This window comes from Halteromyces radiatus, assembly GCF_025201355.1.
Source record: "Halteromyces radiatus strain CBS 162.75 chromosome Unknown BX664scaffold_4, whole genome shotgun sequence".
Classification (NCBI taxonomy): Eukaryota; Fungi; Mucoromycota; class Mucoromycetes; order Mucorales; family Cunninghamellaceae; genus Halteromyces; species Halteromyces radiatus.
Genome location: NW_026251690.1, coordinates 355800 through 378909, shown reverse-complemented (window position 1 = coordinate 378909; position 23110 = coordinate 355800). Strand labels below are relative to the sequence as shown.

The window sequence follows — 23110 nt, the reverse complement described above, 5'->3', positions numbered from 1 at the left end:
GTATCTAAAAAAAATGAATCTATGTAATCTATTAATAATAATGAGGACTATATATATATATATATATGGATATCTGAGAAAGAGTGTTTATCTATGTATTCTGTCTAAATGTCTATATGTATATGGTCAAATAAATATAGATAAATATATATATATATATAAAATAATAGTGATGATGATGGGTAATGCTTGTTGAAGATGTATGATTGATGCTGAGGGATGATTGGTGGCAATAGATAATCCATTCGTTCATCAATAATGAAAAGAGGAGATAGAATAAGCTGTCTTGCCACTTTCAAAGGTCATAGGATAATCATCTGAATTAGTTAAGCTTGTATAACTGGTGGTGGTGAGATATCGTTGTAAATTGGCCATAGATGTTTCGTTCGGTAATTCTGTATTTCTCCAACTACAATCCTCACATTCATAACGAACTGAGATAGAGTCCTTAATACGTTTGTTGAGTATGATCAATTGTCGTTCAGTTCGTGTCAATCGGACGGATGCTTCACTTTTACATTGAGGACATGAATGGGCTACATTTTCTAAAGAGATCTTTCGTCCTGATTTGCCAGCTATAAAGAAATCCATGAATTTTTTTTTCTAAAGTAAAAACATCATTATTTATTTTATCTTACCAAATATAAAACTACACTTGGTCATCTTTGTATTAAAAAAAAAAAAAAAGGAAATTAAAAAGAAAAAGAAAAGTGAGAAAGAATGAAAAGAAAAAGGAAATTGAAAAGTGGAAAAAGTGTGATAAAAAGCTTTTTTTTTTTTTCTGGTTCATTATCCGCAAACATTCAATAAAAAGATGACTAAAACAGGTTAGTGTGGTTGCCACGTTTTTTTATTGTCAAGTCATAATACATATACGTCATATATGCAGATTTGACTGGATAGGTTTTACATTCATATCAAAATATTTCTTCCTTATCCAATCTATTTTTTCTTTTTCTGATCTATCGGAATTTCTGTTCAATGGAACTCCATCGTCCATTAGTTTATCATCCAGGTATAAGAATAATAGATAAAGACAAATCCCCTTTAGATTTGCCTCCTCCTTGTTTCTTCCTCCTTCTTATTCATAAACAGTATAAAATAATGCTTCTTTGTTCCTTATTTATATTTATATAAAATCTATACAGTAAGAAAAAAAAACATTTTCCTCCAAGCAATGGCCAAGATGTATTTAATCACCGATGAACTAACTGATGGATGATCTTTATTTTCTTTTCTTCTAATTCATCTCTCATTATCAGGTACAACAGGTTTTTTTTTGGACCGAAAGTACCCACGTTCTTCCTCAGTTGTTATTTCATTCTACCAAACAAAAAAGGTAAGTTGATGGATATTGGGGGTGATATGCAGATGAATCAACCAAGATAAAAACAAACAAGTACATTTATCATAATGATTTAAAAAGAAACATGATGGCGCCAAAAATAGTAACATGATGGAAAGAAAAGGAAAAAAAAGAAAAAAATAATGTAAATAATGTTCTGTATTTGAGACTTTATTTTGTAGTTTTTATTTTGTCTTTTACTAGAAGTGAATAACGTGCATTCTTCACTCTAAAAATCTCACTCCTTTTCTTTTGTTGAAATCATCTTTTGATTCTCCTTTTAGAGTCTTGTAATCTTTTTTATTATTATTATTATTATTATTACTATTATTATTATTTCTTTTTACCCGGCAAGAGAGAAAGAAAAAAAATAGATGATTATCCGAGACCATCCCTGTTCTTTCTTTTATTATGTTGATGAATGGAAATGGTTCCATTTAGTAATCAGTTTTTCTTTCTCCTCCCCCCTTTTATATATATATATGATATAATCATCAAAGGAGAAGCCCTTATGCATTCATAGTGCATAACTATAAGATACGGGTGCAGCTGTGTTTAAAATCATGGATTTCTTTCTATATTGGACTGAAAAGCTAGGCCATTGACTTGACCCCTTTCTTTCTTTTCTTTTCTTTCTTTCTCCTTGTCTGTGTGTGTGTGTGTCTTTCTACCCTTCCCCTCTTTTTTTCTATCATATTTCAATATTCTCCGTTTATATCTTCTTCTTTTTTTTTCTTCTTCCTTCTTTTCTTTTTTTTTTCCCTCCTTCTTTTGTTGTTGATTGTTATCGTTCATTGTTTGTTTTGTGTGTGTTTCTTGAAACATTACATTACAAACAACAAATGGCAAACACTTTACAAAGCCTTCCTTTTGATAGTCCATCATCATCTACAAAATCGAATGAACCTTTTTTTTCAAAGCTCAAATGTGGTTTAGTCAAGTTTATCAACAGACGCAAGCACTCGTCAATAGTAGACACTTTTCGTCCAAACAATAAATGTCATTACAAGACTACAAGACAAGACAGTAATCTTACTGATCAAGATGACCAAAATGATACTGACGATGATACCACTGGTCACGAAGATACCGATGATGACGACAATGACAACATTCAAAATAAACTTCGATATAGTGTTTATTCCAAAGATGATTCTTTTGAAAGGAATCAATATATGAAAGCCACTGGTCAACATCATCGACGTCCATCTACAGTCTCTATACAATCACCGCCTAGTATTCTTGTTAAACGATCACCTACACCATCATCTCATCATCGACATACCAGTAGTTTACAAAATTCATCCATCATCTCTACTCCAGGTTCCAACTCAAATAGACCAGCCCATTACCACCATTCTCGTCATTATTCACATATATCATGTATATCGGCTTCGAATATGACTGTGAACTCCGAGGATTTAACTGCCAAGGAATTTGCAGATATGGCTGGTATCAAGATTCTCTCGGATGATGAATTGGATCAAGATGACCCTGCAGCTACCTCAACTACCGGAACAGCTATTACTGGACGCAGCCGCCACACTTCTACATATCGCCCTATTTCTTCTGCATCATCTATAGTCACCACTGGTTATAATCATCAACACCGGCCTTCTTATTCTTCATATCATGCTGGGGATGAAACGGATTGGTCAGTACTTAGTTCTGGATCAATTCATAGTCAACAAAGTGGATCAGCAAAAATTTGGGATACTGGATTTTGGAGAAGACCTAGTATGGATGATGGGACCAATATAACAACAACAACAAAACAAAAAGTAGCAATAAAAACCAATCAGCATCAATTACCACCATTACCTACAGGAACGACAGCACCGACTTTACGGAAACATCGATCAGCTTTATTACAACATCGTCAAACTCTCTCTTTACCACCTCCTATTCCGCCAAACATAGCATGTAAAGTTCAGGTGCATCACGCCAAAAGCAAAAGTACATGTGATCTACCCATCGTACGTGAACTACGACGAATGCATTCAATACCAAATAACAACGGTGAATCTCTCTCTTCCAACAATAATGATCATCCTATTATTAGAAAGGGTCGTTTTGAAATTCAATTGGAATCAAATTGTGTTTCATCACAACAACATTCGACTGTCGTATTGGATACCAACAGAAACATCGATATCACATCATAGTTTTTAGTATTGATACCCCCCTCTCACTTATTATCAATAGTTATTCTATTTACTCCTTCCATTTATTCTTTGTCTATATATCCTCCTTCCTACCTCCTTTCTCTCTATTTTACCCTTTTTTGTATATTTCCATTCAATAAAAATGAAAGATGAATACTTTATAAAAAAAAAATTCATTTTGATTGTCCGCGGTTGAAAGTGCATGGTACTTTATGCTGATTGGATAAAAGAATTGATGTCTAAATCATGACTCACGGCAATCCCTATATCTTTTTTGTCTGAAACAAAAAAAAAAAAAAATTGTTCTCTTCTTTTGTCTCCTTTTTCTTTTTTTTTTTTAATTATTATTATTATTATACCAAGTCTTCCTTATTAATTATGACACCACCAAGATCAGAAGGACTTGTAGAAACTGATACACAAGAACCAAATCCTCATCTTCATAGTAATGTTCGTCAAGTAGAGTTTGGAGAACAAGAACCCGATTACTTGCGTATGATCTTGACAGCTCGAGTCTATGACATTATCAAGGAAACCCCATTACAAGAAGCTGTTACTATCAATGCTAAATTATTAAAAGGTGCTACTGATTCTCGTATTTATCTCAAACGTGAAGACTTACAACCTGTCTTTTCATTCAAAATCCGTGGTGCTTATAACCGAATTGCTCACCTTACAGAACAAGAAAAGAAGGCTGGTATTATTGCTTGTTCTGCTGGTAAGAATCAAATATGATTTTTTTTTTTTGAATGGATTTGTTTATTTATTGATTATTCTTATTATTTTCTGTTTTCATTTGAAAAAAAAGGGAATCATGCTCAAGGAGTAGCCTATGCTGCCAAACATTTAGGTATCAAAGCCAAGATTGTCATGCCAGTTCATTCTCCTGCTATCAAGGTAAGTTTATAAAGTTAGAATAGAATAATAAGTTTCACCTGCAATTTTTTTTTTAGTGGAAAAACGTACAACGGTTAGGTGCCGAAGTGATATTACATGGAAATGATTTTGATGAATCCAAGGTTGAATGTGCTAGATTGATGGAAAAGGAAGGTTTGACAAATATTCCTCCTTATGATGATCCTTATGTCATTGGTACTCAAAAAAAAAAAAAAATCGGATCCGAAGTAAAGTCGATATTAATTGATTCTTTTTTTTTTTTTTGTTTCTAGCTGGACAAGGTACTATTGGACTTGAAATTCTTCGACAACATGATGTGAATGATATCCATGCTATCTATATTTGTGTTGGTGGAGGTGGATTGATTGCAGGTGTGGCCAGTTATGTCAAAAGAATTGCACCTCATATTAAGATCATAGGATGTGAAGCAAGTGATGCCAACGCCATGACACAATCGATGGAATCTCATGAACGTGTAGAATTGAATGAAGTGGGTCTTTTTGCTGATGGTGCTGCTGTTAGATTGGTGGGTGAAGAAACTTTTCGAGTGGCTCATCATTTAGTGGATGAAATGGTGAATGTGACCAATGATGAAATCTGTGCTGCCATTAAGGATGTATTTGAAGGTATTATAAAAAGAACTAAAAAATAATAACAATTTGATTATTGATGTTCCGTTGTTTGTAGAAACAAGATCGATTTGTGAACCTACTGGAGCGGTATCGGTGGCGGCTGTCAAGAAATACCTACAAAGTCATCCTGGAGAGAAATCCAAAGGGGCTCATATCGCGATTATCTCAGGGGCCAATGTCAACTTCGATCGATTACGATTTATCAGTGATCGTGCAGAAATAGGTGAACAATCGGAAGCCTTTTGCAATGTTTTGATTCCTGAAAGACCTGGTAGTTTCCATAAGATGATTGAACAAGTCCTTCCTAGAAACATCACAGAATTCTCCTATCGATACTCTTCTCCCGACAAGGCACGTATCTATATCAGTTTCAAAGTCAATGATTTGGCATCGGAAGTACAAGAAGTGTTGGCGAAATGGAAATCTCATGGAATGGAAGGTTGGGATGTCAGCCATAATGAATTGGCTAAAACACATGCAAGATTTATGATTGGTGGAAAACATAAAGTAGAAAATGAACGCGTCTTCCGATTTGGTAAATTAAAAAAAAATAAGATAAAAATGAAATGGAAAAGACTTAACTTTTTTGTTTGTTTGTTACCTTTTAGTATTTCCTGAACGTCCCGGTGCCTTGATGAAATTCTTATCTGGTTTACACATATCTTGGAATGTCTCCCTTTTCCATTACCGTCATCACGGGGATTACATGGGCAAGGTCTTTGTTGGAATGCAAGTGCCACCGGAAGATAATGACTTTTTGAATGAATACCTGGATAGTTTAGGATATACTTTTATAGAAGAAACTGATAATGTAGTATATAAAACTTTTTTACGATATGATTGAATAAAAACATAGACTTCTTTTTTTCTTGTATTTATGATGATGGATAATTACCAATGGTCATTCAATGATCGATTATTGATGGATGATGATATAATAGTAACTAATGATAACGTAAATTAAATAAATAAATAAAAAAACTCATCATAATCATATATATTTTTTTTTCTGTTTGAGGTAGATCTTATTGAAATATGATATAGTAGTAAATAAACTAAGACGAACATTAACTATATATATTTTTTTTTTACTGTATTTATCTCCTTTTACGATACAAAAGAAGAAACAAACAATAGGAGGTATTGGCCGTATCTATCCGTACGGGGATGATTTGGTCGTGAATAAGATTTTCTTTGTAAAGCATGTTTCAGTTGTCATTACGATATATTGGCATTCATATAAATTTCGACAGGCTTTCCTAAAATGGCATTGTATCAGCTTAAATCAACTTAAAGGAAGAACACTTCTAAAAAGTAAATTTATTACAGTATATGATGAGATTATACAAATGATAAAGATCGTCATATGTTGATGATGATGATGATGATGATGACAAATGATGATAAACTAGATGGATGACGATCATTTTACACACATATATATTTATATATATATATATATATAGTCACTGAATACTATCATCAACTGATAGGATGATTGTCAATTGACACTACAGTATTTCATTAGATGAACAAAAGAGTTTTTCCAAGAATCTCTAACGAATACCGGCTAAGGAATCATTCTTTCAGTAAAACCAAAAAAAAAAAAAAAAAAAATTACAGAATCAAAAGCTGTATCACTGTATTGGTTTGATTGGATAGTTTAGAATATGATAAGAAAGGATTAAGGTAGGATAAATATATACAACTTTTTTTAATTTTTTCCATTATGATAATTGAATAACGTACATCTATTCACATATGTTATATATGTTCTATGCTTTTTAGTAAATTTCACGGGCCCTTTTCAGTTTCTTCATAGTTAGGCGGGAACCGAAAACAGGTCTTCAACTGGTACGCTGATGGCATGTGAAAAAAGTTATGCCTCTATGGATTCCTTGTCTCCTTTTTTTTTTTTTCCTTTTCTTTTTTCTTTTTCTTTTTTTTTTTTCTTTTCCTTTTTTTTTTTAATACTCCCCACTATCAATCGGTTACTTATTCAATTACCCTTTTGACATAAGATACATATACAAACTAAGTCGCTCCTGACTTTTTTTTTTTTTTGTATACCATTCTATTCACTTATCAAGACATAACATTTATACTTTTTGTCAAATAGAAAGTCGGTCTTCATTTTTTTTTTTTTTAGATATTTTCCACTCAAAAATTATATATATATGCCTTTTATCAATCCCTTATCTTTTGTCAGTTCAACAAAAACTTCGGCATCGTCGACTTCACCAGCAACGACAACAACAACAACAACCAACAAACTTAGTACTCCTACATTTCCTAGCCAAGATGGAAAAGCCGGTGCTGGTTCCGATGCTCAAAAATATCGTTTTGTAGAAGAGATATTGAATGCCCCTGACTACTATCGTGTATTGAATGTGACTAAAAAAGCAACACCAGAAGAAATTCGACGAGCCTATATCAAGGTAAAACTAATAATAAGGCTTTGATTGATATGAAACTTATTTTCATCCTTTTTTTTTTGGATGATATTTATAGCGTAGTAGGGTCTGTCATCCTGATAAGTTTGTTCCACCTTATCCTCGAGCAACTGAAAGTTTTCAACGTAAATAAATTTTTCGAATTCTTATTTATATACAGACATGCATACTAACTTCTTGATTCAAACTTTAGTCCTGTCATTGGCTTACGAAACATTATCCGACCCTTCCACCAAATTGATGTATGACTTATCCTCCAATAAGAAACAAAATTTTCAATCAAGTACAAAAAATCCAAATGATACTTTACAACGTGTTCTTCATCAGGTAAATATATATATATATATATATATATATGTAATCGTGATACTAACATATTATCTATTTTGTAACATTTAGTTATTCAATGAAATGATGGATGGGGAATTTCAGACCATGCGGGCTTTTATATGTAAGTGATTGGGGGGAAAAGGGAATTTTTTATATATCAATTAAACTCATCCTTATCATGATAGATGCTTTGAACGAAACCAATCCTGGTATGCATATCAGTGAAGATGCCATCATCCATATAGAGGTCGCCTTCCGAAAAATGCGTGAGGTGTTTGTATGTAAGTTAGTAGATCCCCATTTTAAAAAAAAAAAAAATATGAAACTCCTCCTTCCATGTGATTTAAAAAGAAAACAGACTGATGATGATTTTTTTTTTCTCTTCCTTTTTTTTTTTGTGTAGCCACTCAACAATACTATCAGGTGGTTCAATTTGAATTGATGCGACTTTACGAATTACAACAAGAATTACGAGCACTGTCCTACTTCAACATATGGGGAAGAATGCAATTATCCATTACCATGTGTAAAGTCTTATTACAACTACCTATTTTAATCAATACTGAGTCACGACAGAAACAACGACGTCAAATTGAAGATGATAAGGAAGAAGATGATGATCCTCAAGGTATTCTCGGTACTCGAATTGAAAATGCATTGAAAATGGCTGTTGGATTACTGGAAACTGGTGAACGCTACGCAAATCATACTTGGTGATCTTTATCTATTATATTATCCATCTTCTCCGCATTCATTCATTCATCTTCATTTTAGTGTTCCCCTTCCCTTTCGTCTTTTTTTTTTTTTCACTATTGTTATTATACCCAATTTTTTTTCATTATTATTATTATTATTATTATTATTATTACCTTTTTTGTATTCTTGTTTTTATTCTATTCTTTCTAATTCCATCTTCATGATTATCCTTATGTGTGTATATCAGTATATATATATATATATTATTCTTTATCGTTCCTTTGATTATGTCTGTTTTGATTGGTTGATATGAAAAATAAAAAATAAAAAAAAGAAAGACGATCTTCCTACTTATTGTTGCTGGGCTTGGTCTAGCCAAGACCGTGATGTTTTCGGTGACTTTTGACTGGATAAGAACTTGGTAGACTTAACAAAAAAGGAATTGGCGGCATCTGGTTAAAAATAAATTTCTTATTTTATATCAGCCTCTTTTTTTTTTTTTTTTTTTTTTTCCTTCTTCTTTCTCTTCTCCCCCCCCCCCTTTTTTTGTTTACGCTTTATTTTTTTCTTTCTGTATATACAACAAGATGAATGTGGATAGACTTAATGACTTGAACCGTGGTCAAGAAGGTCAAGGGGAAAACAATAATGGTAATAATGGACGGTACGAGATGCGACCTTTACTTGCAGCACCTACAGATGCAACATCTATGGATGGATTCCTTAACAATATTTCACAACTTCAAGAACTTATTCGCACCATCAATGATAATGTGCAACGGGTACAGACACATCAGGCAGCCATGTTACAAACAGCAGATGCACAAGAACTAGCACGACACCGGGGTCAAGTGGAGTCATTGACACAGGAAACACAGACATTGATGGGACGAGTGAAGAAACAACTCAAGGATATTGAACCGACCTCACGCCATTCGGATTTGGCCATTCGTAAGAATCAATTTGCTGCTGTGACCAAACAGTTCATGGATTGTATCGAACGACACCGTACAACGGCCCTTGACTTCCAACGCGACGAAGCCAAGCAGATGGAACGTCAAATCCGTATTGCTAATCCCAATGCTACAGCCCATGAAATCGAACAAGCCATTGCTCAAGCAGAAGAAGGTCGCCCTGCCGTGTTTGCTCAACAACTCTTACAATCCGTCAGTCAGGACCAACGCCGTTATGACGCCCAAACCACCTTGGATGCTGTTCAGGAACGCCATGATGATATCCGTCGCCTTGCTCAAAGTGTCCAGGAACTTTCCGATCTCTTCCAGGAAATGCAATTCTTATTGGAAAATCAAGCAAAGGTCCTTGGTGAAATCGAAGTCAATTCATATGATGTCGTTAACAATTTGGAACAAGGGGAGAAACATGTAAGCAATGCCATCCAGTCTGCAAAGGCTACTCGTAGGAAGAAATGGATTTGTTTTGGTATCTTTATCACTATCATCATCATCATCGTCATTGTTTTGGCCGTCAAGTTCGCTCCTTCTGGTGGTGGTGGTGGAAATCAACAACAACAACCTCAACAAACTCAACATTAATCAAATTTTTTTTTTCACTCTAGTTTTTAGATCTTTATATATTTATATCATACCTTTTTTTTTTTGTTTTGTTTGATCAATATAGTGATTAGTTGGTTCCTTTTTTTTTATCTATTTGTATATGTATTATCATTCCCTTTTTTTCTTTTTTTTTTTTCTTCTTAGTTTTGATTGTCAATAAAGCATATCCTTTTTATATATATATATATATGTCTGACTTATATTATTTTTGGGGCTTTGTATATGATAGTGATGATAAAACAGTGAGTGAATATCGTGTGTAAGTGATTTGTTACTTGGTGGGTAGTACAACAGCTTGGGTGCACTGAAAAAAAAAAAGAAGGTTTATCAAAATTTCCAAACATCAAAGATAATATGTTCACATAGAATAAGTTTATTAAACAATATGTTTGATAATGAAGAGAAGGGGAAGATGGCATAAAGAGTAGAACGTGATAATGAAAAAAAGGGGTATACAGAAGAAAAGGTCTATATGTTTGTAGGGTAAGGTTGTTATATGGTAAAAAAAGTAAAAATCATAGAAACAAATAATAATGGAGGGAAATAAATAGTAATTAGATAAAAAAAAAAAAAGGTATGAAAAAAAAGAAGCAATAATCCAGTCAGTATATAATCAAAAGAAGAAAGAAGAAAGAAAAAAGATACGTAAACCAAAAAGGAAAGATGATAAAAAGAGAGAGAGAGAGGATCCATAACCAAAATTTACAAGCTATTACTCATAGAGTACATGTTTTCCAATGCTTGTTTTTGAAGGATGGTTTGTTGAAATCTATTTAAAAAAGGGTCAGTTCATCAATGTAACAAAAGAGTGTTGGTAACTTACGACCGGAGTTGTTCATTTTCATGGACAAGTCGTTCAAGTTCAGCAAGGATCGTGGTCTGGGTGCTTTTCAAATGTTGAATATGTTGGACAGCTATATAGAAAAAAAAAAGATGATGTGGGATTGATTAGTATATTGTGAAACTTCTATATATATATATATGCTTACTTCGATGTAATAAAGCCACTTTGCTCATCTTTTTGTTTAAACATGCAGGAAGTTCCGATCGTAATTCTTCAAAACCATCTAGAAAATCATACCATTGTCAATTATTATTATTATCTATATACCCCTTTCTTTACCTTTGATTTGAGCTCGGCGCTTCTGTTCAGATTGGATATGAATTTGACGTCGCATCTCCGCTGTAGTTGCTAACCTAGTAGAACCACAAAAAAAAAAAAAAAGAGTTTGAATCCAACAGTTGGGTAGTACAGTGAGTTTATAAATCAAATGGATGGCGGGAAGAACATCCGTTACTTGGTGTGAACCATATTTTTTTTTTTGTCTTACCCATTTTCATCAGTATCATCAGAATTTTCATTTGAAGGAGAATCCAATAATGGTTGTTGTCGTTGTTGTTTCTTTGATTTTGGTTCTGATACAAGATCATCTTCATTATCACGAGATTTTCTTTTCTTGTTGTTGAGATTATGACGCCCAGCAGATTGTTCGTAAGATTCTTTTGAATATTGTAAGAATTCTGGATAAAAGGCTTCAGGTAACGAGGATGCCTTTGCGATTGTTTCATTCAAGGAGGATTGAGTACTGGTGGAGGAGGATTGGACCAAAACGGGAGGTTCTTGTAGTGCGCTTTGGATAGGAGGAGTGGTTGGAATGGACGTGAACGAATCAGGACTACCAGGATGATGATGATGATAGCTGACAGGTGAAGCTGAAGGTTGATGATGATGATGATGGGGAGAGGGATGAACAGCTGCAGCCATAACAGGATCGTACATGATAGCAGTAGTAGGTGGTGTCGTCATACAGAAACCTTAAAAAAAAAGATTAATTTTTTTTTCTCTTCTATCATATTCTTTTCATATATTACCAGGATACATGGTAGATTGATCATTCCATTCAAGATTAGTGTAAGGAGATGAGTAGTCGTTGACGAATTCGGAAGTGAGTTTGTTCATTGTTGCTTAATAAGGGAATAGAAGGGAAAAAAAATTAATCGAGAGGGTAGTTTTATCTAAAGGAAAGTGAGTGCACTAAAAAAAAAAGTGAAGAGTTTTCAAGAAAGAAGCGAAAAAGGGAAGGAGGGATTGTGTAAAGGAAAGTAATGAGGGAGGATTCAATAAAGAAGAAGAAGAAATAAGAAAAATAGGTAATTTCGAATTTTAACAGCTTGCGTTAAAAAAAAACGGGGACCCGCTACAAAACTATCCACCAATCAAATATCTCTTTCCGCGCAATCTTCTATTTTTCTCATCATGCATATCCTTTGGCTCTTGTTCCTGTGGAACCATGACAACCAATATTCAACCCCGCCTAAACTATATCATTCTAACGATAAGCATCCATCCATAATTAAATATAATCATTCATTTGAAAATAATAGATGAAAACATAATTTATTTTTTTTTTAAAAAAAAAAAGTAATCAGAACAAAAATCATGTATATGCATAGATTTTCGTTTTTGACGGCCAAAAAAAAAAAAAAAAGCTAAAAACAAGTAACGCCACCCTAAGGAGCGGCCCCTGAAACCTTGGTCTTCTTCTTCTTTATCTGTGTGTTAATCCTATTGCCTTTTGATGATTTGCATGTGTATCTGAATGGTAATGAAACATTCGTATCATTTATTAACATGATTCCAATATGGATAGCTACTTAATGAATAATTGTTACATACATATCTGGCAAAAAACCTGATTAAGAATAGTATCAAATAAAACCAAAAAAACATATCATCTCCAATCTTAGCTCAACTTTGCTGCAAGTGATGAGATACAAGAAAAAAAAAAAAAGTACTGGGTTGGTTACGCAGATGATGGAGATTTAATGAAAACAAAGTTTCTCTTGTCTAAGAAGCAATGCATTTCGCTCATCATTCTATCTTTGCGTTGTTTTCTTTTGAATGGAGGGAAAATCATAACTAACATGACGAACACTGGATGATCAAAAAAAAAAAGCCCAGGACACATCGCATTGAATCAATATGTTAAAAAAATTCATCATCTATCTAATATCATTGACTTGATGATTTGATTTGCCGCGGGAAAAGAAATGATACGCTTCTACCGATGCTATGGGTGACACAATACATCTTTTTTTTTCCCATCATCCTATTGATAACAAGAGATTCATCATTAGTATCCCATCATAATAAAGTGGCTCGTTTCGTATCCCATACAAGGGAATAATAAAAAAGATACTAGATATTTTTTTATTACTATTCATTTCTTTTCCATAAATTTCTTTTTTTTTTTTTTTTTGCCTTTCTGTGACACTTTTGATGGATCCCTTTTTATCTTCAACTTTATAATATTTTTTTTTTTTTTTTTTAAAAAAAAAAGAACGTATTCGACTTTGAAAGCTTTTTTTTTTTTCCTAGTTAAATCATTTTCATGAAAAAAACTCTTTTCCCAGGGCTCATTTAGCTCCGAGACTGGTCAAAATCGTTTGAGTGCTTGAAAAGCTAAGCTTAGGTTTACCCCTCAACGACCGGCAATTCACTCCGTTTCCTTTTTTATTAGATTCTGGGGAAAAAAAAATCCTACTTTTTTTTTTTTCTCCTCTCTCTCTTTTTTTTTTTTTCTCTTTCCTTTCTTCTCTGGTTTATATATTTTTATAATACCATCACAATATGCGGATTCCTTTGGACGATGAACTTGACGCCATTTGTAAACTTTATGATTATGGTATTGTTCCCGGCTCGGTTACTGTGTTTGTCAGAGACAAAGTTAAACAATGTGGACAATTGGATTTAACTCTTTTGGAAGGTATTATGATAGTAGTTGATGTATCTGAAGAAGGGTTTATGGTACGTAGTCTCTTCAGTTGTATTTTTTTATATTATGCTTGACTTGAACTTTTTCTGATAGGTAACATCATGTACACAAATCATCAATGAACCAAAATACGTGGAAGCATTAAAAGTGGTACAAGTCCATTTGGAACATGTTTTTGATAGTATGGAAAAACTACTGATGACCATATCTCCTCTGTTTGCTGCAAAATACATTGAAAGACTTCAATCTTCAGTACATCATGATTTTTTAGATACCACTTGTTCCATCCAACCGCCTTCTTCAATACTATCCTCAGAACAACAACAAGAACAACAGCAACTACAGCAACAACAATCAGTTTCAAATATTTCAAGTGCATACAGCGATGTATTTGACTGGATTCATTAAATTAGATAAAGTATGTTAGATACCTCGTTGCATTTACCTCCCTTCAGTGTATATTAATCCCTTCTTCTTTTATATATCCCTTGTTTATATTTGATGTTCAATAAATTATGTAATCGTTTTATTGTTATTTTTTATTTGGCTGATGGAGTAGATGGTCTGTAATGAATGATATATCATGATGGTTGAATAATGATAGGCGATATATGTAGTAATGAGCATAATGGATAATGAATGTCACTGTATGATGGTCAGCTGCAAACGATGGATGATCCCTGTGGGAATGGTAAAAACATTTTATGATAAAGATGAATATAGATCATGCCTTTTTTTTTGTGGTTGTTTATTTTGAATGATAAAAGTGATTGAATACAATGATGGAATAATAATAATATAACAATTCAGGGTACAATAATAAATAGAAGGAAAGTCACTATGATATTCTAAATATCTGATTGGAATAAGTTAGAGAGAATAAATAAAACAAACAAAAAAAAAGGTCGTGATTCTATTCAATAAATAATCTACATAAAACTAACTACAGTTCCACTGGTAGCCATCAATATTGCGATCACCAATAGAATATAATCGATCATCTTGATCCAAGGAGACAATCTGTCATTAAACAAGTACAGATGACAAATCAGAGGGAAGATACCAGATATCACAAAAGAGAAAAAAGCACCAAGCAATCCCATGATTTTATCAAATCCAGGTATCACATAAGCCAAATAAACAATGCCTGCGCTAACCATTAGTTTTCCAACCACTGATATCAACGGTTCTACCCATACATGTTCTTGGCACCATCTCTCCATCTTTGGTGTTCGATAAAGCCAAAGTTGCCACGTTAAATTCACAGGATTTAAAGTAAGACCATATTTGGCAATAGGATTCATAGCGATCAACCATACAGCAAGACGATTTAATACTTGATTGTATTCAGGTATAGTCACCAAGTTTTGTGTAATCTAAATAAAATACAAATAAGGTTCTCGAAATTCCTTGTTTTTATTTCATTTACCTCTTGCATTGTTTGTGATCCAAACATAAGATATCCACTGGTAGCAACACCGAAATAGATAAGTGCTGTTGTCAAGTAACTAAAATTTACCACTGTATTGAATTGTTTTGGATTGGCCATATCACGATATACCGTAGGAAATACTGCTCCACCAGCAAAAGCCGCCATAATAAGACCAAACGAAAGTGGTACTTTCATCAAATCGACTGGCCACATGGACGTTTCCTATAATAACCATCAGATTTATTAAATTAAATACACCTTCGTCCAGAATGTACACTATAAAGATCTAACAGGTATTACCCATACAAAGATATATAACTTACAGAAGGAGAGATCAGACTTCCAGGAGCATCCGATTTTGATACACCATCCACAACCACAACTCCCAAAATACTGAAAGCAGAAATAATACCAAGTAAGCTTGTATAAGAAAGATGTCGTACCGGCAAAAAGAGCATTGGAGTCAAGATCAAAAAGGAGAGGACACGAATTTGTTCAACAGAAAAACCAGGAAATAAAGAATCAATACCATCGCCCAAGAGAACAACAAGAGCGACACTATAATAACAAAGGAAATAGATGATTATCCCATTCATTATGTAATTTTTTTTTTTTTTTTTTTTTTTTTTTTTTACCTGCTAGTAATCAATTCTGTAATAAAGAGTAGAGTAATCGCGATACGTCCGTTAAGACCAAAGGTCAAGGAACCCAAATCACCATAAGTTCTTGAATCAGGTTCGACATCCAAACATTGAGCAAGTAGTTTGGCAGTATAATTGGTTAATCCACAACAAAATATAAATACAATCATTCCAACAATCCATCCAGCACACTATATTGTACAACAGCATAAATAGGAAAAAAAAAACAATGAGAATCGCAAATGATTCCTCTTTTTTTTTTTTTCTATTACCTTGAAGCCCATTGGAAGAGTCAATATACCGATACCACATAAAACATTGATTGAATTGAAAGTCGATTGGGCAAATGAAGATTTTTTTTGAAGTGGAATAGTAGAAGAGCTATCGTGACGATGAGCAGCCAAAAGTGATTGAACATCAGCCACGGTACTATGTTGAGAAAGAACTTGATCTAGTTGGTTGAAATAGAGTGATGGCCTTTCAAAATGACTATAGTCACTTTTAGTTGTTTCATATCTTGTCAAAATAGATTGTTGACCATCATTTGATAATCGACGATAACTAATAGATAGAGGAGATAGAATATTAGTGTTATCTTTTTTTTTTTTTTTTTTATATGATTCATAGCCAATACAAAAATATTATACTTTACCCACTATAACTTGATATATTATCTTCCTACAAAATGAAACACAAAGAATATTAGTTAGTTAATAATAAAAAAAAAACAAGCATAATATAAATATATTACCATAGGTAGGGTATTTGGAACTGACAAGTTTTCGGCCATAAAGTTCATAGAAGTCCTTGAATAAGAGGTAACAAATGAGCCTAACCGATCAGAAAATGAGCTTCCAGTGATGGATCGAGATAGACCAGAAGGATCATCATCGTGATAAACAATGTCAGTATCTCCAGAAGAAGTAGCACCATAAGATAACTGAGAAGGATGGATATTACGAATCCTTCGTAGTCCTTCTTCAGAAGAAGAATTATTGGGTATATCCATAAAAGTTCAAAAAAAAGAGGAAAAAAGAAAAAGAAAAGGAAAGAGAGTCTGTGTGTATGAGTGCGCGTATATGTAGGAAAGAGAACAAAAAAATAAAAAAAGGGAGAGGAAAAAAGTGTTTATATAACCTGTTTGCACTGTTCAATATTTTAAGTCCGTCAAAGGTAACACGCTAAGGAAAGAAAGGATCTTGTAGACATGTTGCAGATAAATATCCCATTTTTGGTATTCCAAGGAGCTAATTTTTTCTTTTCTGACATCCTTGATTGTGTTAAAACGGTTACAGAGTAGTTTTTCATTTTATTCTCAACAAAATAAGGATCATAAGTTATTATTATTATTATTATTTTATGATATGTCTTTAAAAGGAAATACGTGAATAATATTACTACAATTTCATTGTTGAATGGGATGGTTGGTCATTCAGGAACAAAAAATCATGAAAAGGTGTTCATATGAGATTTTTTTTTTTTTTTTTTGTGAGTGGAATAATAAATTCCAAACTGATGATTTCCGTCTCCGCTATTTTTCATCCTTTCTTCTTCACTTTTTATTTATACAAAAAAATATCATCCTGATGGACTTTAGCGAAATTGAAGAACAGGTATGACTATTTTATATGATAGTCATCACAATATATATATACATTATATTCTTATTCTATTATATTTTTTTTTTTATCTTTTCTAGGACGGTATAAGATTTTCCTTTAATGCCTGGCCTTCGTCTCGCGTGGAAGCCACTAAAGCTGTTGTTCCTATTTCTTGTACCTATACTCCTCTCAAGGAACGTGAAGACTTTTTGAATAGTCCTATTTGTTATGAACCTGTCACTTGTAAGGCTCCTTGTCGTGCTATTTTGAATCCTTATTGGTAATATATATATTTCAATATTATATATTTCATAACTCATCAATTTTTTTTTTTTTTTATATATAGTCAAATTGACGTTCACGGTAAATTATGGATCTGTCCTTTCTGTCTTCAACGTAATGCATTTCCTCCTCAATACAAGGATATCAGCAATCTCAATCTACCTCCTGAATTATTACCGAAATACACCACTATTGAATACAACTTGAATCGTGTTGCCAACCTTCCTCCCATCTTTTTGTTTGTTGTTGATACTTGTTTGGATGAAGAAGATCTACAAGCTTTGAAGGATGCTCTTGTTGTCAGTCTTAGTCTATTACCATCATATGCTTGGGTTGGTTTGATTACTTATGGAACTATGGTAAATATTATTATTAAATGAAATTTAATGTTAGATATTCATTCATTCTTTTTATTCCTGTAGGCTCAAGTACATGAAATTGGATTTGCTGAATGTCCCAAATCATATGTTTTCCGTGGCACCAAAGAGTATACCCCGAAGCAAATTCAAGATATTCTCGGTCTAGCTGGAAATACTGTTCGACCTGCTGGTCAACCTCCTGCTGGTATGCAACCTAATGGTCAAACATCCATGGCTGCTAATAGGTATGATAACAATATCGTCAAAGGCCTAGACTCATTTTTCATTTTTTTTTTTTTATTTTTAGGTTTTTGATGCCTGTCAAAGATTGTGAATTTGTTTTGACATCTATCTTGGAAAGTTTACAACGTGATCCATGGCCTGTTGCTACTGATAAACGTCCGGAACGTTGTACAGGTATTGCTATGAGCATTGCTGTTGGACTTTTGGAGGTAAAATAATCATAATAATAAATAAAATAATATCTGTATTTATAATACTAAATTAATTTAACTAGGCTACTTTCCCAAATACTGGTGCTAGAGTGATGCTTTTCAGTGGTGGACCAGCTACTGAAGGACCTGGTACTGTGGTTAGTACCGAACTTCGTGAACCCATTCGATCTCATCATGATATTGACAAAGATGCTGCCAAACATTACAAGAAGGCTGTCAAGGTAATCCATTAAGAGATCACATGCACGTGAGAATCTAAACTATTTCTTTTTTTTTTTTTTTTTTTTTTGCATAGTTTTATGAAGGACTTGCCAAGCGTGCATCAACAAATGGACATACTATTGATATCTTTGCTGGTTGCCTGGATCAAATTGGTTTATTGGAAATGAAATCAATGGTGAACAGTACTGGTGGTTTTATGATTTTGGCGGATTCCTTCAATACTGCTATTTTCAAACAAAGTTTCCAACGTATATTCCAAAAGGATAGTCAAGGCAATTTACGTATGGGTTTCAATGCTACTACAGATGTGCAGGTAGGATGATAAGAAAAAAAAAGAAATCAATTTTTTTCTGACATGATTTATATATATACACAGACTAGTCGTGAAATCAAGGTATGTGGTATGATTGGTCATGTTATTTCTAACAAGAAGAAAACCGCTTGTGTTGGTGAAACTGAAATTGGTATTGGTAATACATCATCATGGAAAATGTGCTCGATCACTCCAAATACAACAAATGCTATCTACTTTGAAGTGGTCAACCAACCAACAGCACCTTTGCAACCTGGATCTAGAGGACTTATTCAATTTGTCACGCATTATCAACATGCTAGTGGCCAATTCAAACTTCGTGTCACTACTGTTGCTCGCAATTTTGCTGATGGTCAAAGTCCTGAAATTGCCAATTCGTTTGATCAAGAAACTTCTGCGGTTCTCATGTCTCGTATTGCTGCATTCAAGGGTGAATTGGATGATGGTCCTGATGTTTTGCGCTGGCTTGATCGAATGTTGATTCGTCTTTGTCAACGATTTGCTGATTATCGCAAGGATGATCCTCATAGTTTCCGTTTGACCGAAAATTTCTCCATCTATCCTCAATTCATGTTCCATCTTCGTCGTAGTCAATTTTTACAAGTCTTCAACAATTCACCTGATGAAACAGCCTTTTATAGGTAAGGATATATATATATATATAATGATAATAGGATGGGATGATTTGATTTGGTTTTTTATGTTTATAGACATATACTATTCCGAGAAGATGTGGACAATTCTCTGGTGATGATTCAACCCACTTTAACATCATTTGGTTTCGACGAAGCTCCTCAACCTGTATTATTGGATTCAGTCTCTATTAAACCTGACAAGATTCTTCTCCTTGATACTTTCTTCCATATTTTGATCTTCCATGGTGAAACAATTGCAGAATGGCGTAAAGAAGGTTATCAAAACCAAGAAGGTTATGAAAACTTCAAACAGTTATTGGAAGCTCCTGTCTATGATGCTCAAGACTTGTTGATCGATCGATTCCCTGTACCCCGATACATTGACTGTGATCAAGGAGGCTCTCAAGCACGATTCCTTTTATCCAAATTGAATCCTTCCACTACTCATGCTTCAAGTAGTCCCTATGGTGCTCCTACTGGTGCCGCCATCTTCACAGATGATGTTAGTTTACAAGTCTTTATGGAACATTTGAAAAAGTAATGAACAAATTGAAAGAAAATCAATATGATCTAACGGATACTTTTTATTTTTATTATTATAGACTTGCTGTTGCTGGCTCTTCCTAATATATATTAAATAGAATAGTTTATCATTTTTTATTTTATTTTTTTTTTCTTTGCCCTTTTAGGTTCAAAAATTCCTCCAATAAAAACTTATCTGCACTTTTACATAGATAATAAAAAACGGTTTTCAAAAAGTTCCCAATTATATTGTTATTTCGTAATAATACCAAAGGAATGATAATGGAAAAGATAAGAAAAAAAAACATTTTTTTTTTATTATGATTAAAAACTATACTAAACTATTTGATATTATAAGAAGTAAGGACAGATTCACTATTGCTACAATTGGATGTTTTCCACATCCACCAAGGACCACCATATTCTTCATCACCCCAACGACCACATATCCCCATAGGTAAAGCAAATCGACCAGAATATTCCCAAGTTTCACCAGATTCTACATAGGTCTTTTCCCACGTCACTTGGCCATCTTCAGTATCATCAATCAATCCCACCACAGTAAAACTACCAAGATTGTCAACACCAGTGCCTTCAAATTTCGTTAATGGACATTCTTGTAAATGCATGCTTGGGAAGGCATCATGTCTATTAGATGATTCTACAATACATTTTCGTCGTTTTCTTGATCCATTGTTGTCTATATCATGAGGATTATACCACCTTGATGGCCAAGGTGAAGTCAACGATGATGATGATGATGATGATGATGATGCTAAAGATGATGATGTTGACAATGATGAATATGCTAAAGATGATGATGATGATGATGTTGATGAAGAAGCAGCCATTGTTGCTGCAGTAGAGGTAGATATTAATGCTGGAGAAGTAGTAGAATCATTGACGTCTTCCAATGGTACAATTCGAATAGATAAACGCATGGGACCATCAAACCAATCTTCGGCTTCTGTAGCAACGTCTTCTGGATCCACAAATGAATAATAACCTAACCAATCACCTTCGATATGATGAGCTTCACTGACAAAATGAGAAGGACTTGCAAATCCAGTATTGGCATAAATGTTATTGGAAGGTAAGGTGGTGACGTTTTCCACCCAAGGCCGTTCATTTTTTCGAGTTTGATCGTCAACATGAGAATTGATAAATAAGTTACGTTCATAGCGTCGTAGGTATTCCACATCAAACATATCAGAACTAATTTGAAACAAAGGAATTGGAATACAACCAGGAATGATAGAATACAATGATGGATGAGAGGCGAAAAAAGTGGTAAAGAAGAGATGCAAAGCAGCAGCAGGGGCATCCAAGGCGGGATAAAAAGTAAGCGGTAATTCATCATCAGTAGGTGTTTCATTGCCATGTTGAGCTGATGCATGGAAAGGTCGTAATGGCATATGTTTGGTGATCAATGAATCGGCTGCTTCAAAATTGTAAGCGAATCTGCTGAGTTCTGTTGACACAATTTGTGCTGAATTAGGTTGGATGGGTGCTCGAAAATGAGAAGTAATATTGAAATCTAAAAAAAAAAAAAAATAGATTTTTTTTTAGTTTCATTTAGTTCGTTACCAAGAATCAGTCTTTACCATAATTGACCAAGAGTGATAAAATGGGGAGAACCACAGGGAATAATTTACGATCACGATGTTGATCTAATTGAAAGGCAGCAACAGCAGCAGAATGAACATTATAATTTAAAAGATGTGGTATGTTACGTTCATCTATAATAAATAAAAAGAATAAGTAAAAAAAAAAAAAATACAAGCCGTGTTTTATTGGATCATCCAATCGGAGGCTTACCATGTTCAGTAATCATATCCCAAATAATTTCCCATCGAATAGCATCCAATAAATGACAATCAGTAGGTTGACTAGCAAAAGCTTTACAGGCATATAAAGCTTTACAACGAAGTTTCATAACTTTTTGCCAATCCCAACCATCAAGTCGTCTTCGGTAAATAGCACGGGTATCGAATCGTTCATGGAATGCATTTGGCCAAAGAGTATTAAATCGCCAAGGATCATAATGAATAAGGTGGTGAAGATAATGGCAACATTTAGAAAGTTCGATCAATGATTGTGGATATAAATTGTCTACACAAGGAGAATTCGCGACGTTGGTAATAATTTGAAATAGGAGTTCTTTTGGTAAGGATAATAAAAGGGAATGAGTGTCATTGAAAGTAGGTGAATGTTGATTAAGCCAACGTCGTTTTAACTGCATAGTTTTATAGATAGTAAAAAAAAAAAAAGAAGAAGAATTTGAAAAACAACAAATAAAGAAAAGAATATATATAAAAAAAAAAAAGAAAAAGAAATAGAAAAGAAAAAGAAAAAAAAAATCCCAGATTTTATTGGGTTTATGTCTGAGATTTGTCCAGACCTACCCCTCTCTGTCTTTTTTTTTTTCCTCCCTTCTCTCTCTCTCTCTCTCCAACTATACGAAAAAAAAAGTACTGGGCCAAATAAGGTAAGTCCATCTGGGCGCCTGGTAAAAAAAAAAAAAAAAAAAAAAAGACTTTTTTTTCCCCTTTCTTATTGATCCAGTTTTTAGTAGTTTTAAAATAAAAAAAAATCATCTGCATTTCACTATGGAGATTATATACTGTTTCATTTTATATAAAACGTGCATTACCATTTTATTTTAATTTTCTTAAAAAAAAAAAAAAGAACTTTTATAAATCAAATAAATCATTTACACTAGTTTTTTTTTTTTTTTTTGTAATTTAATATTGTCTTTTTTTACGTTTGGGACACCAATC

The 23110-nt window shown here is 33.4% G+C and overlaps 10 protein-coding genes across 10 annotated transcripts; 6 read left to right on the top strand and 4 right to left on the bottom strand.

Annotated features, from left to right (window-relative positions):
- Positions 1–4: 4 nt before the first annotated feature.
- Positions 5–689, bottom strand: BX664DRAFT_358430 (uncharacterized protein). Its single transcript, XM_051548039.1, has 2 exons — positions 639–689; positions 5–575 (listed from the first exon to the last, which is right to left on the bottom strand). Exons 1-2 carry the CDS (start codon positions 661–663, stop codon positions 253–255), a joined length of 348 nt encoding a protein of 115 aa, XP_051399629.1. The 5' UTR covers positions 664–689; the 3' UTR covers positions 5–252.
- Positions 690–1976: 1287 nt separating this feature from the next.
- Positions 1977–3655, top strand: BX664DRAFT_331371 (uncharacterized protein). The gene has a single exon (XM_051545126.1). It carries the CDS (start codon positions 2188–2190, stop codon positions 3508–3510), a length of 1323 nt encoding a protein of 440 aa, XP_051399628.1. The 5' UTR covers positions 1977–2187; the 3' UTR covers positions 3511–3655.
- Positions 3656–3849: 194 nt separating this feature from the next.
- Positions 3850–5913, top strand: BX664DRAFT_279372 (mitochondrial threonine dehydratase). Its single transcript, XM_051541442.1, has 6 exons — positions 3850–4228; positions 4319–4407; positions 4464–4602; positions 4680–5033; positions 5095–5574; positions 5648–5913. The coding sequence occupies exons 1-6, from the start codon at positions 3889–3891 to the stop codon at positions 5881–5883; spliced, it is 1638 nt and encodes a 545-aa protein (XP_051399627.1). The 5' UTR covers positions 3850–3888; the 3' UTR covers positions 5884–5913.
- A 1077-nt stretch (positions 5914–6990) lies between these two features.
- Positions 6991–8677, top strand: BX664DRAFT_385389 (uncharacterized protein). Its single transcript, XM_051549249.1, has 6 exons — positions 6991–7477; positions 7551–7617; positions 7686–7819; positions 7892–7943; positions 8008–8103; positions 8226–8677. Exons 1-6 carry the CDS (start codon positions 7217–7219, stop codon positions 8537–8539), a joined length of 924 nt encoding a protein of 307 aa, XP_051399626.1. The 5' UTR covers positions 6991–7216; the 3' UTR covers positions 8540–8677.
- A 379-nt stretch (positions 8678–9056) lies between these two features.
- On the top strand, positions 9057–10145 carry BX664DRAFT_331365 (t-SNARE). Its single transcript, XM_051545125.1, has one exon. It carries the CDS (start codon positions 9106–9108, stop codon positions 10069–10071), a length of 966 nt encoding a protein of 321 aa, XP_051399625.1. The 5' UTR covers positions 9057–9105; the 3' UTR covers positions 10072–10145.
- A 524-nt stretch (positions 10146–10669) lies between these two features.
- Positions 10670–12215, bottom strand: BX664DRAFT_331363 (uncharacterized protein). Its single transcript, XM_051545124.1, has 6 exons — positions 11965–12215; positions 11424–11907; positions 11216–11289; positions 11082–11159; positions 10916–11006; positions 10670–10861 (listed from the first exon to the last, which is right to left on the bottom strand). The coding sequence occupies exons 1-6, from the start codon at positions 12050–12052 to the stop codon at positions 10795–10797; spliced, it is 882 nt and encodes a 293-aa protein (XP_051399624.1). The 5' UTR covers positions 12053–12215; the 3' UTR covers positions 10670–10794.
- A 1422-nt stretch (positions 12216–13637) lies between these two features.
- On the top strand, positions 13638–14390 carry BX664DRAFT_331362 (uncharacterized protein). Its single transcript, XM_051545123.1, has 2 exons — positions 13638–13900; positions 13962–14390. The coding sequence occupies exons 1-2, from the start codon at positions 13724–13726 to the stop codon at positions 14274–14276; spliced, it is 492 nt and encodes a 163-aa protein (XP_051399623.1). The 5' UTR covers positions 13638–13723; the 3' UTR covers positions 14277–14390.
- Positions 14391–14466: 76 nt separating this feature from the next.
- On the bottom strand, positions 14467–17043 carry BX664DRAFT_331358 (transmembrane amino acid transporter protein-domain-containing protein). The gene is made up of 7 exons (XM_051545122.1): positions 16693–17043; positions 16594–16619; positions 16214–16502; positions 15936–16132; positions 15624–15858; positions 15298–15522; positions 14467–15244 (listed from the first exon to the last, which is right to left on the bottom strand). The coding sequence occupies exons 1-7, from the start codon at positions 16948–16950 to the stop codon at positions 14798–14800; spliced, it is 1677 nt and encodes a 558-aa protein (XP_051399622.1). The 5' UTR covers positions 16951–17043; the 3' UTR covers positions 14467–14797.
- A 448-nt stretch (positions 17044–17491) lies between these two features.
- On the top strand, positions 17492–20570 carry BX664DRAFT_279357 (protein transporter SEC23). The gene is made up of 10 exons (XM_051541441.1): positions 17492–17554; positions 17641–17822; positions 17889–18183; positions 18247–18428; positions 18491–18635; positions 18701–18859; positions 18934–19173; positions 19237–19814; positions 19884–20345; positions 20411–20570. The coding sequence occupies exons 1-10, from the start codon at positions 17528–17530 to the stop codon at positions 20433–20435; spliced, it is 2295 nt and encodes a 764-aa protein (XP_051399621.1). The 5' UTR covers positions 17492–17527; the 3' UTR covers positions 20436–20570.
- A 101-nt stretch (positions 20571–20671) lies between these two features.
- Positions 20672–22630, bottom strand: BX664DRAFT_296123 (uncharacterized protein; the record flags this gene model as incomplete). Its single annotated transcript, XM_051542186.1, has 5 exons — positions 22149–22630; positions 21935–22069; positions 21236–21867; positions 21078–21105; positions 20672–20991 (listed from the first exon to the last, which is right to left on the bottom strand). Exons 1-5 carry the CDS (start codon positions 22570–22572, stop codon positions 20672–20674), a joined length of 1539 nt encoding a protein of 512 aa, XP_051399620.1. The 5' UTR covers positions 22573–22630.
- Positions 22631–23110: the final 480 nt, after the last annotated feature.

Coding starts and splice junctions, on each gene's coding strand:
- BX664DRAFT_358430 (XM_051548039.1), bottom strand. CDS start 663: ATGACCAAGTGTAGTTTTATATTTG. Junction 576..638: donor CAAGTGTAGTTTTATATTTG/GTAAGATAAAAT, acceptor ATTTCTTTATAG/CTGGCAAATCAGGACGAAAG.
- BX664DRAFT_331371 (XM_051545126.1), top strand. CDS start 2,188: ATGGCAAACACTTTACAAAGCCTTCCTTTTGATAGTCCATCATCATCT.
- BX664DRAFT_279372 (XM_051541442.1), top strand. CDS start 3,889: ATGACACCACCAAGATCAGAAGGACTTGTAGAAACTGATACACAAGAA. Junction 4,229..4,318: donor TATTATTGCTTGTTCTGCTG/GTAAGAATCAAA, acceptor TTGAAAAAAAAG/GGAATCATGCTCAAGGAGTA. Junction 4,408..4,463: donor TTCATTCTCCTGCTATCAAG/GTAAGTTTATAA, acceptor TTTTTTTTTTAG/TGGAAAAACGTACAACGGTT.
- BX664DRAFT_385389 (XM_051549249.1), top strand. CDS start 7,217: ATGCCTTTTATCAATCCCTTATCTTTTGTCAGTTCAACAAAAACTTCG. Junction 7,944..8,007: donor GACCATGCGGGCTTTTATAT/GTAAGTGATTGG, acceptor TTATCATGATAG/ATGCTTTGAACGAAACCAAT. Junction 8,104..8,225: donor AATGCGTGAGGTGTTTGTAT/GTAAGTTAGTAG, acceptor TTTTTTGTGTAG/CCACTCAACAATACTATCAG.
- BX664DRAFT_331365 (XM_051545125.1), top strand. CDS start 9,106: ATGAATGTGGATAGACTTAATGACTTGAACCGTGGTCAAGAAGGTCAA.
- BX664DRAFT_331363 (XM_051545124.1), bottom strand. CDS start 12,052: ATGAACAAACTCACTTCCGAATTCGTCAACGACTACTCATCTCCTTAC. Junction 11,290..11,423: donor GATGATACTGATGAAAATGG/GTAAGACAAAAA, acceptor TGGTTCTACTAG/GTTAGCAACTACAGCGGAGA. Junction 11,160..11,215: donor GCGCCGAGCTCAAATCAAAG/GTAAAGAAAGGG, acceptor ATGATTTTCTAG/ATGGTTTTGAAGAATTACGA.
- BX664DRAFT_331362 (XM_051545123.1), top strand. CDS start 13,724: ATGCGGATTCCTTTGGACGATGAACTTGACGCCATTTGTAAACTTTAT. Junction 13,901..13,961: donor TATCTGAAGAAGGGTTTATG/GTACGTAGTCTC, acceptor TTTTTCTGATAG/GTAACATCATGTACACAAAT.
- BX664DRAFT_331358 (XM_051545122.1), bottom strand. CDS start 16,950: ATGGATATACCCAATAATTCTTCTTCTGAAGAAGGACTACGAAGGATT. Junction 16,503..16,593: donor AATATATCAAGTTATAGTGG/GTAAAGTATAAT, acceptor TCTATCTATTAG/TTATCGTCGATTATCAAATG. Junction 15,245..15,297: donor GATCACAAACAATGCAAGAG/GTAAATGAAATA, acceptor TATTTTATTTAG/ATTACACAAAACTTGGTGAC.
- BX664DRAFT_279357 (XM_051541441.1), top strand. CDS start 17,528: ATGGACTTTAGCGAAATTGAAGAACAG. Junction 17,555..17,640: donor TTAGCGAAATTGAAGAACAG/GTATGACTATTT, acceptor TATCTTTTCTAG/GACGGTATAAGATTTTCCTT. Junction 18,184..18,246: donor TGATTACTTATGGAACTATG/GTAAATATTATT, acceptor TTATTCCTGTAG/GCTCAAGTACATGAAATTGG.